Source organism: Stegastes partitus, unplaced genomic scaffold, assembly GCF_000690725.1.
Source record: "Stegastes partitus isolate 25-593 unplaced genomic scaffold, Stegastes_partitus-1.0.2 Scaffold1851, whole genome shotgun sequence".
Lineage (NCBI taxonomy): Eukaryota > Metazoa > Chordata > Actinopteri > Pomacentridae > Stegastes > Stegastes partitus.
The window spans coordinates 106,505-118,220 of NW_007579582.1; the positions used below are offsets into that span (position 1 = coordinate 106,505).

Sequence of the window (11,716 nt, forward strand, 5' to 3'; positions counted from 1 at the left end):
TGAGTTAGTTTAGTGTCTGAGTTAGTTTAGTGTCATTTGGGTTAGTTTAGTGTCTATCTGAGTTAGTGTAGTGTCTCTCTGAGTTAGTGTAGTGTCTCTTTGTGATGGTTTTGTGTATATTTGAGTTAGTTTTGTGTCTCTTTGAGTTAGTTTGTGTATATTTGAGTTAGCTTAGTGTCTTTTTGTAGTTTTGTGTCTATTTGAGTTAGTTTTGTGTCTCTCTGAGTTAATTTTGTGTATATTTGAGTTAGTTTTGTGTATATTTGAGTTAGTTTAGTGTCTTTTTGTAGTTTTGTGTCTATTTGAGTTAGTTTAGTGTCTCTTTGTGGCTGTTCGGAGTGTCTGGTGGACGAGGCCTTGGAGGCTGGGTGCTCATCAGGAAGCTGTTCTGCAGACTTTCATTGTGAAACCAGGACACTTGTGTCAACTTGTAATGACACAACCAACAGCCACCAGTCGTGCTGTCATCAGTGCTACTGGACATGTCTACATCTGCCTCAGTGACGAAGACAAACATCTGGTTTCCAACCAACTGCCTCCTCAGAGACTCTTAACGATGTGAGCTGCTGCTGCAGCCTGTAACTCCTCTCTCGCAGCAAACTGCTGCTGCTGCTGCAGAAGAAGAAGAAGAGGAAGACAGGACAGAAACCTGAGCTCAGACACAAACCATGAAGAAGAAGAAGGAGGAGGAGGAAGAGGAGGAGCATCCACTGTGCCGTTCATTGGTTCACATCCCTCACATCTGGAAAACGCTGAGGAAACATTCCGACTAACAGACCTGCATCCATGTTCCCTCAGTGTTCAGACTGGAGACATGCTGTTAGAGCGAGGAGACGACCTCCGGATCACAGCTGGATCACAGCTGGACACTACAGAGCTCAGTGTAAGGGTTTCCACATCTAGACACAAACAGCTGTGTGGGCGACACAGCCCAAACTAGAGGTCAGAAGTAACCAGATGCTAGTCAGCTTCACTCAAACCTGTCAGCAGCTTGTCAAAAGAAATCCTCCAAAGTGACTGTCAGCCCGAAACTGACCAAGCAGAACTTTTCTGATGGTCCTGACTGTGCCATCTGTGATGTGCTGCTGCATCACAAAACGGAACCAAATCTATATTTCTCATTAAAAAACTCTCCGTGTCAAACTGTTTGCTCAAAACAAACCAGTTGACCGACAGTAAAGAAAACAGACAAAGCACCATGACTCACAAACAGCACACAGACAAGTCAGTGTCTGAAGCATCTCTATCATCTCTATCAGTGAAAGCAGTTACCCATCTACAGCGTGTTTAGCTTCCATTTTGTCCAGTGTTGGTAACACCTGTGGACACGTCTCTGTCCTTCTCACAGACATGTTCAGCCTCTCCCTCCTCCTCCATGGCTGTGCTGTTTCCACAGAGGTGCAGCAAAAGCTGAACCCACAATGAGACAAAATGTGATGGTGTGCATCTCCCTCACGCTGTGTGTCTGTCGTGATGTAACACTGGTCAACAACCAGCTGTGATGTGGCAGCCAGAGGAAGCGTCCACATATTTGTGGTCACACAGCTCTGCTGATCACACATCTCGTCTCTCTACTCGGTGATTAAAGGCATCGAGGAAGCAGCTGAAAGCGTCTCGTCTGCTGTTTCAGTCTCGTCTGCTGTTTCAGTCTCATGCACTTAAAAACACTGGATGGCATAGCAGAGCTCTCGTCGCGTGGACATGACAGACTGGTGTTCAACACGGGACAGCGAGTCACAGGGAACACACAAAGAGCCACCAAACCACCACAGAGCTCTGGTATCTGTTTGTGACACATTTCTGTTACTGACTCTGATGCTCCCACAATAACACCTCATTAGCATATTTAAACACTAAATGTCAGGAAGCGTAAAACATAAAATAACCGTCTGAATGTCAGTCCTGTCAGTGAAAGTGGCAGCTGTAATAAAACATGTATGAAACACATCTTTAAGGGTTAGGTTTTTTAAATCTGTCTCGATAAGGGTTAAGGTTGAGGGTTAACATGTTCTGTTACTCTGGAAATGCTGCTTTTATTGAACGCTGTATTTTATCACTGCTGTTAACATCTTCTAGATTTTTGAGGGTTTTTTCATTTTACTTCTCAGACCTTCTTGTGAGGCTGCTCTGACATTTTATTTATTCACTATTGGAATATTTTATTATTTAGGGATACGTTTCCTTCTGTGTTGAATTATCAGACATCTGTGAGACACTTTATTCATTTTTTTCTTATTATTTTATTTACTTTTGATTAATTTCTTACATGTTTTGACTTTGTATTGAAGCTGCTTTGATATTCAGATTGTTTAAAGATATCTGTGATTTCTTCCACATTAGTGAACATTCCGTCTAACTTATCAGGACTGTGTTTGTTGTTTGTTTAGGACACGTTGCACTAATAATCATCTGGTATTTCATACATTTCAAGCGGTTTTCTGATCGTTTGACATGTTTTCTATCTGCTGACAGTATTTTATGAGTTAATTCCCAGACTAGCAGTATTGATCAATCGGCTATTCAGAGCTCAGGACTGGAGATGATCGATGGAACTGATCAGTTACCGAGCAGAGGGGATGTCTCGGGGCACTTCTCCAGCTTCTTCTGCGGCTCCTCCTCCTTCCCACCGGGCCGTGGCTGCTCCTGCTGCCGGACCTCCTGCTCCACCTTCGACTCGGTTCGGGAAGTGAAAGTGGCGGCCGTCACATTGTGATGATGGGACTGCTGGTTCTGGACGAAGGCGAAGCGCAGGTCCAGAGAGCGGACGTAAAAGAAGACGGTGACGGAGATGTGGAGGAGGCACAGCAGCACCACCAGCTTGCAGGTCCGGTGCAGGAGGCTGAAGTTCACGGCGGAGTCTCCGGGCATCCTGACCTGGGGCTGTCGACTCGAACCCGGCAGAGGTGGCGAAAACGGCGGAGAGTGGAGCTTCTCTGTTCCCGAACCGTTAGCTGCTTTCCGCCTCCATTTTTTAAAAGTTCGCTGGGAAGTGGTTGCCGCCGAGGTCCGGTCAAATTAAGGCGAAAAGCCCCAGAAAGAAGCCGGAACAGAGAGCCGAGCGTCGGTGGAAGTTGGATAGCAGTTAGCTCGGTTAGCTTCCTCAGCGCCAAGTAACGGGCAGAGCTAACCGCGACACGGTTAACGGCGCAGGAACTCCGTGTCTCCGTCAGCGAGCTGCCCGAAAAACGGCCGAGAAACACGGAAAGTTCCCCCAAAAAGTCCTCACACAGCTGTCCGCGGGCGAATTTCGCCGGTTTTCGACAGAAGCTGCCGCCGCTTCGGAGTTTGGAAGTCCCGAGAAAGTCGCTGAGAGTCTGTGAAGTTTCCTGCCGAGGACTCATCCGTCAAGTTACACAGCGACACGACGCCTCCAGCGGCACACTTCCTCCGGCTGCAGGCTTCAAAATAAAAGCCGAACACAGCGGCAGGCTTCAAAATAAAAGTCAAATACAGCCGCAGGCTTCAGAATAAAATGGAAATAACCGTTCACACACGGGTTAGGGTTAGGGTGTACATATTCACACTCATATGTCTATATGAGGGGGTGTAACTGAGTCGAGTCCTCTGACAGAATCCTTCTGTGTAGCATCGTAGCTGTAGCTAGGACTGCACATCTGGACAGATGTTGTGCCTGAAACCTGCAGGGGCCTTTCTCCCGGTTTGGGGGTCACATTATACTCCCATTACCTTGGCCTGAACCTTTCTCCTGTGGTTCCTGATGTTACTGTCAGCTGCATCAGGTTGGTTATCAAGCAGCTCCATGTCAGCCTGGAACTGGAAGTCCAACAGGAACTGCAGGATGTTCTTACTTACTGTTGGTCTTGTGTCCCACCTGGACCTGGGGACTCTCGGCTTCACCAGGGAGACATTATTGGTAAATGGTCTGCACTTATATACCGCTTTTTTACCTTTGTGGTACTCAAAGCACTTTACGATGTTTTCTCATTCACACACCAACAGACAGAGCTGCCATGCAAGGTGCTGCTGCCATCGGGAGCAGCTTCAGGTTCAGCATCCTGCCCAAGGCCACTTGGACTGTGGAGGGGATGGAACCACCAACCTTGCAATCAGAGGACAGCCGCTCTACCAGGACAGCACAGTGTTTAACATAGTGTCCTTGAACTTCAGTGCACTTTGTCCATAGATGTTCAAGCTTCACTGTCCTTTCAGAGCCTCCAAATGCTCCTCAACAGCATGACTGATGTCTTTATGGCTCTGAACAAGGCGACCGCTCCACGAGGATTTCAGTTATAGATCGCTAATGACTGTTTGATCAGCTGTCTGACCTGATAAATCATCATCAAAAACGTGAAATAAAGTGCTGGTGTGATGTCCACAGTGACAGCCACACCACAGTTTGTGGCGCCTCCATGTGGTAAATCACTGAAAATACAACCAGCAGCCTCTGTCAGTAAAAATGTTATTTTTATTTTTATTTTTTAATTCTTTTTCTTCTTTTATCTCCGACTTCTTCCCAGTTGCTTTACACATATATTTTTGATTGTATATTCCTTTGTCTCTCATTTTTAGTCGTTTTTGTAGGTCATCTTCTCAATGTTTGATTCATTTTTCATTATTTCTTTCTTTTTTAAAAAAAAAAAAAAAAAAAAAAAATTTATTTCCCCGATTTCCTTTTCTCTCCTATTTATTTATTTATTTATTTTTCTGATTACTTAACCATTCAGTGTTTTATTTTCCTCTTTCATTACTTCTCTTTTTGTATTCATAAGCTTGCCAATTTATTTCATCACTTCTTAAGTTTTATTTCTTCCTTCCTTTCCCTTTTTTTCCTTATTGTTTTCCTTTCTTTGTATTATTTCTTTAACATATATATTTAGATTTTAATTTCCTTCTCAAGTTTTCTCTGCTATTTTTTAATTCCATTTTTTTTTTAGTTTTGTAGTGTTTCCTCTTTGAGAGTTGAAGGTTTGATCAACCAAACTACTACTTTGTGTCCAAGTATTTGAAGTATAAAGGTTTATACTACCAAAAAAGAAAATCTTCTTTCTGTCCAAGTACCTGTAGTTTTGAAGGATCAGCCCACCCAAAATACGACTATCTGTCTATATATTTGAAGCATAAAGGCTCCTTTCCAAGTACTCATACTTTTAAAGGTTTATTCTCACAAAATACCACATTGTGTCCAATTAGTTATGGTTTAAAATGTGTATTCCACATTTTACTTTCTGTACTTCAAGGGTGAATTCCAAACCAAGTACTGGTCTCTGTCCTGTGCTTAAACTCGGTTGTTCAGAGCTGCATGCCGGGCACTTCGTACGGCTGTAGTCAGTACAGCTGAAGGGCCGCTGGTCCTGCTGGTCTTTGTAGTCCTCACAGCCTGCAGCTCAGCAGCGGCGACGTGATGACGTCGCGGCCGTACGTCCTGTGGAGGAATGTGCGGAAACTTGTGTCCACTTTTCTGTCTGCGCTGTTCGTCGAAGGAAAAACCCACAAAAGTGGACAAAAACTCCACCAAAGTTCGAGTAAAGTTCGGACGTGAAGAGTCGGTGAGTGTCCCCGTGGGTGGGTGCGGGCTGCCGGGCGGAGCGGCGTCGCCGGGACGTTTTTCTCGGAGCTGGAAAGTTGCTGGTAGTTTGTGCTAAAATGGAGGCGGTGAAGAAGGAAGGCGCTGTCCGGGGCTGATCAGGACCATGGCTAACACTCCGACTCTCTGCCCGCAGCGCTCCCCCCGTTAACCCGCCGTTATCCGCAACATCGCCGCTCAAAACAGCCGCAAAAACCTCCGCTAACACTTTGTACGAACTTTCAGCCGAAGCAGAACGTCGCTGCGGGACTCCGCGCTTCCGCAAACTAAGTTTGGTGAAAGTGAGCGAGGATGTGAAATGGTCGCTGAGAATCACAACATCAGCTCCGCCCGCGTCCCACGGCCCGACAGCAGCCACCTGGGCCGCTTCCAGCACACTCCCAGCCGATACATGCCCAGATGCGGGTCCGGTTCGGGACTCGGTCGGGCAGCAGACGTGTCCGAGGTTTAGGAGAAAGTTGTTTTTAATCGGCTTGAATCCGTTTGTTCTGGTCCACTTTTGAAGTGTTTTGTTTTTAGCTCAAGGCACCAAACTGCTTCCGATTCAACTGAATCTAAGATTGTTTGTTTGTTTGTTTGTTTGTTTGCTTGCTGCCCATTTTCGGTGTGGGGCATTTAATCTTTCCTCTGGCGGCCCGTTTCAACCACCTTCTTGGAGCTCTTGTCACCTGTTCGGGCTCACCTGTTGAAGTGGGCTTTTTCCTGCCGGACTTCTGACCGTGTTTCTGATCCGGGATCTTTAAGAGTGATGGCTTTAACGGAGCTTCATTGTTGTCTAAAGTGTTTTTGTTGATTTTGTTTTTGACAGAAAGAGCTTTAGCTGTCATTAGATTAAACTGCGGTGAAGATCTGACGACGTATGAGTGGAAATGTTGTTTAGTGGTTGATTTGAAGTTTTTGTCGCTCCAGTCTTCCCACGAAAAGCCCGTTTAGTCACCGCGTCGGAACCTGTTCTCATCAATCTGCAGTTAAAGTGTGATTTAAAGGCGACCGACCTGTTGGGGCTCCTCGGTTAAAGTCGGAGTTTTGCAGCCGGACCTCTGAACGTGGTCTCGGTGGCGCTGCTTCAACCTGCAGACACTGATCAGAGGACCGTGTCAGCTCGAACACGGTGTGAGCTGTGCTCTTAGAAATGCTGCACAAGGATTTACACTTTGTTAGACTTTTCTTGTACAGTGAGACTAAATCTCTTTCTACCGTCTGTGTGTTGAGTGTGCCTTATTTGTAGTTCAGCCTTTCCTGCCTGGTGTCCATGGTGTCATTATTCCTGCCCACAGTGACTCACAGTGTCTCCAAAAAGTTTCCCAAAATGACTTGAAACTTGTCCAAAGAGACTTGAAAGCTGTCTAAAAGGACTCAAATGACCCTGAACCCCAGCCAGCATGAACAATCTCCCAAACCCGCTCTGCAATCTTTTATGATCGTTCTCCTTAGTGAGGTTTGTTATCCTGAAATCCATCCATCATCTCTACACCTTAACCCTCACCAGGGTCATGGGGGGCGGAGCCTATCCCAGCTGACTCAGGGTGAAGGCAGGTTCACCTGGACAGGTAACCAGTCTATCACAGGGCTACACTTAGAGACAGACAACCAAGCACACTCACATTCACACCTACGGACAATTTACAATCACCAATTAACCTCAGCATGTTTCTGGACTGTGGGAGGAAGCCGGAGAACCCGGAGGGAACCCACGCTGCACGGGGAGAACATGGAGACTCCACGCAGGAAGATCCCGGGTGTCCTCACCGGGACGCCAACCGGCGACCTTCTAGCTGTGAGGTGCTAACGGTGCGAACCACCGATACACCTGCAGCCCTTATCCTGAAATATTGCATCTTATATCCAGAACGGTGGTTGGAGGTGGGAATGTGTATGCCAGCTGTGGAATATTTGTTAAAATCTTCTATTTTATATTAATTTATATTATTTTATTCTTCAAAATTACAAAAACTTGTCAGGAATTACTTCAACCTGTCCAGAATGACTCAAAAACTTTACAAAAGCTTTTTCAGTGTCTTAAAACCTGAAATTCCTTGAAACCCATGAAAAGGATTTAAAAAAACTTTGCCAAAACTGCTTGAAACTTGCCCAAAAGTGAAAAAAACGTTTACAGAATTAAAGCTGCAAGCAGCGATGGACGGGTCTTCGCCGTACGATTGTTGGCGTCCGTGCACGTCGGGTTTTGGCAGAAACACACTCTGGGTGGGTCTTTGATCCTGCGTGTCGAGTTTCGGGCAGATCGGAGCACGTGCGGGCGAGTTAGGAGACACTTCCTGTTTAGTGGCGAGCCGCGGCGCCGTGCGTGTCGGGCCGTGGTGGAAACACGCTCTGCCTGGGACTCGGAGGACACACAGGCCAGTTACACAGCACGTCTGTTTTATGATGTTTTGGTGAAATTCTACAGGCCGCCATTTCCACGCCGTGTGCGGACCGTTTTACTAACGTGTAATCACCACCTCCTGTAGTTTGTGCTGGCCAACTTTCAGGTGTGTACGACCTTCCCTGTAGGAGGAGACAGATTTTGAAAATGGCCAAAAACGCGACAGAGTTGGTTGTCGTTTTTCCAAAATGGCGGACTTCCTGTTGGGTTCAGGGCTTTGTGCCGATTTACTTTTTTATGAGTCCCCACCTGCTACACAAGCCCATCGAATCTCGTAGGTCTCAGTGAAACGACCTTCTGACACGACTCCGTTGAGTGCCGGACACACACCAAAAATGCAAATATTGGCCTTTTATGCAAATTGGTCGCCATTTCCACGCCGTCAGACTTTTGCGTAGCGTTTTAATACCTTTTAATCACCACCTCCTGTAGTTGGTGCTGGCCACATTTCAGGTGTGTACGACATACCCCCTGGGAGGAGATAGATTTTGAAAATGCCAGGAATTGGCCGAAAAACAGCAAAAATTGCTCGGCATGCTAGCCGTTTTTCTAACATGGCGGATTTCCTGTCAGGTTTACTGAAAAGCGCTGATGAACTTATACATAGCATAAAGGTAAAAACGATGCAGTGTTCTCTTCATTTTGGATGTCAAAAGGGTTTTGCGGCTCCCAGTGTTTGTTTTTTTTTCCATGGGAAATGGGTCCAAATGGCTCTTTGAGTGTTTTAGGTTGCCGACCCCTGCTCTCGGCCTTCTGATGGGACTCCGTTGAAATCCTCAAGGTGGCGCTGTGGAGCCATTTTGACAGTGACATGTCCACGTCCCTTAAAATATCAAATTTTTCTCCAATCCTGGTGTGTGTGGGGATGTGGGTGAGTTTTCGTGAGTGTGTAGACCCTCTAATTTGAGTTTCTAAATTGTGTCAAATAATAATAATGAACCCAAGGATTTCAATAGGGTCCTTGTGCTGTTAGTGCTCGGACCCTAATTACTTGAAACTTGTCTAAAATGTTCAAAACCTGTCTGAAATGAAGCTCTCTGGTCCTGTTCTTCTTCATGTGGGTCTACGAGCAGATGCAAACGTTCAGCCGGCAGCCACATCTGATCCTCCGTGTTGTTGGTCTCTGCAGGTTCTGGTCCTACGGAGGTGAACAGCTGAACTCGACATGGCCGCTCAGTCGGTGTTCTCGGTGGAGATGTTCCCCGTGGGGGTCTCTCTGATGGAGGACGGGCAGAGCCTCAGCGACATGCCCAGGAACACGCTGCCCGCCCCTCAGCTGGTGATGCTGGCCAACGTGGCGGCGGTGACGGCGGCGGAGGGCGGTGGCGGCGGCGAAGGCAGCGCTGCAGACGAGAAGGAGATGATGGAGCTGAAGACGGTGGGATGCAGCTACTCGGACAGCGAGGACGAGAGCATCATCAGGTAGAGCTACTGCAAGTGACCATTAGTAGTAAGGGAAAAATATCAAAATCTGGCAACTAAATCGTTACCAAACAATTTCTTCACCAATATGTTTGTAAAGGTGTGTAATAACATGCCTTAAAATGTTGAAGTTCAGTTCCCGTGGGAAACCTTAAAAAAAACCTGCTCAAGTTAGGGTACCGATAACCGATAGACGAAAAATTGATTTTTAAAAATCTGGCTTAAGTAACTTATGAGGGGTCAAATCAGGGTTTTTTCATGATTCTGAGTTGATTGTTAGCATTTATATTTCACCACAAACACTTCTTTGTTGAAAAAGGCCACAATAACTTTTACATTTACATTCACAGTAGCTTATATTTCACATCCTTATACACTGCTCAGAAAATACAGGGAACACTAAAATAACACATCCTAGATCTTATATTGATTAATTACATGGTGGAATGTGTTGAGAGCAAAATAACATAAAAATGATCAATGTAAATCAAAATGATTATCCCATGGAGGTGTGGATGTGGAATGAGGTGGTGGACGTTCTCCTGAGGGATCTCCTCCCAGACCAGGGGCCTCATGTACAGAGGGTGCGTACGCACAAACACTTGGCGTAAGCACTTTTCCAGGCTCACGTTCAGATGTATCAAGAGTGAAATGATCATGGAAATGTGCGGTCCTCCATGTCAACTCCTTGACTGGCGTACGCACGTTTCTATTGCTTTGAGCCGTTGGCGACACTTAGAGGTGATGCTGGGAATGTAAAAATGTACAAAACAATGTAAAAAAAGGTCATTCCTCAAAGTGATGTGCACATCAGAGACACTTAGATGAACAATTAACAAACCCAGGTGTTTGCAATCAGATGAGTGGATATAGAAGTGTGTGTAAAACGGTGCAGAAGATGCCGTTAACAACAACGGCAGCTTTGGACCTGTTGGAGGATATTGCCAATGCAGCAGTGCCAAGAGAACAAGTTGTCGGAGACCGAGAGAATTTTTTGGCTCAGGATCGTCCTGAGTCAAAAAAATCCTCTCGGTCCCCGAAAACCCGACTGGCTCATCGTTTACGTTCCCGAGGTAATTCTCTTAGAACTGTGCGCGGAGCTGCGGCCAGTATTGGAGCGCAACACATCCAGGAGCCATGTCCTACCTGTGCCCATACAGGTGCTGACCCACTGGGCTTCCGAGCCACAGGGTCAATTCAGAGGGAGCTGGACGACCGATCAGGACTGTGCCAGTCGACATTGAGCCGAGCTGTGTCGGGTGGAACCATCCGAATGTCAGCCAGGTACATCAAGCTCCCACACCGCAGTTGAACAGGACGACATAAACGAGCAATTTGTAGCGACGGCCGGTTTTCCTGCTGTAATCTGAGCTATCGACTGCACACACATTGCTATAGAGGCACCATCACTAGATGGATGTGTTTATGTAAACAGGAGGCATTTTCATTCAGTTCAATGTACAGATCATCTGTGATGCGCAAATACATTTAAGTAACGTTGTTACGAGGTGGCCTGAATCAAAACACGACTCGTTCATTCTGACGAACAGCGTAGTTGGGAACAGACGAGAAGCTGCACGGTGCGGGATGGGTGGCTTCTTGGTAAGTAAATAATTTAATTGTCTTAATATTGATCCCTCTGGCACGCGTTAAGCATGTGCGCCCCGGACGGGCATCAGCAGCTGGCTGTTGCGGCGGAGGATCAGCTGGAGGAATCCGGGTCTGTGACACGAGGCTGGGACTGCGTCTCACAGTCTTCTCCTGCCTCATTGTCTGTTGGAAAATAATAAATTGAGCAATTTCACATGAGACAAAGTCTTTGATTTCCTCTTTGATATCCTGGCATGATTACGCAAGAACCTGTATGTTGTTTGGCTGCAAGCAGATTATTGTATGAGCCGAATAATGAATAAATCTGTGAGTTACACAATAAATATTTACCTTGGGGTGATCTGAGTGACCTACGTGTGCTCCCACCACCCCTGTGACAGCAACGTCACCCACAATAGTGGCGACTCTCTGCTCAAACAGGGTGCGTTCATCCTGGTTACTGTTATCTGATCATGCAGAGAGGGAATCCCACCTGTCGGCCCTGTTTATACTAATTTGCATATTTAAATTGGGGGCGTGGAGAGGGAGGAGTCTGATACTCCAACATGTGGTCAATTCCACGTTGAGTGAGATGTACAAAGGAAATGTGCTTTAGTTCGTCTGGATTTTTTTGTGCGTACACAGTTTTCTGGATTGAAGCGTACACCAGGTTTCAGTATGAAATCCACGCAAGTCTTTGTACATGAGGCCCCTGGATTAAAGCATCAGTCTGTGGTGCAACGTGGAGTTGGTGGATGGAACAAGACATGATGTCC

General features: G+C 46.3%; 2 protein-coding genes across 2 annotated transcripts in view; one reads left to right on the forward strand and one right to left on the reverse strand.

Annotated features, from left to right (window-relative positions):
- b4galt1l (DP-Gal:betaGlcNAc beta 1,4- galactosyltransferase, polypeptide 1, like) overlaps positions 1 to 3,411 on the reverse strand; it is a 22,123-nt gene extending 18,712 nt beyond the window's left edge. The window contains exon 1 of the mRNA XM_008302651.1: positions 2,565 to 3,411. Within this exon, the coding sequence (XP_008300873.1) occupies positions 2,565 to 2,868 (304 nt within the window). The 5' untranslated portion in view covers positions 2,869 to 3,411. The remainder of the gene's footprint in view (positions 1 to 2,564) is intronic.
- A 1,492-nt stretch (positions 3,412 to 4,903) lies between these two features.
- Positions 4,904 to 11,716, forward strand: part of rest (RE1-silencing transcription factor) — a 20,112-nt gene continuing 13,299 nt past the window's right edge. Inside the window, exons 1-2 of the mRNA XM_008302652.1 lie at positions 4,904 to 5,507; positions 9,058 to 9,350. Coding sequence (XP_008300874.1) covers positions 9,094 to 9,350 — 257 coding nt within the window. The 5' untranslated portion in view covers positions 4,904 to 5,507; positions 9,058 to 9,093. The remainder of the gene's footprint in view (positions 5,508 to 9,057; positions 9,351 to 11,716) is intronic.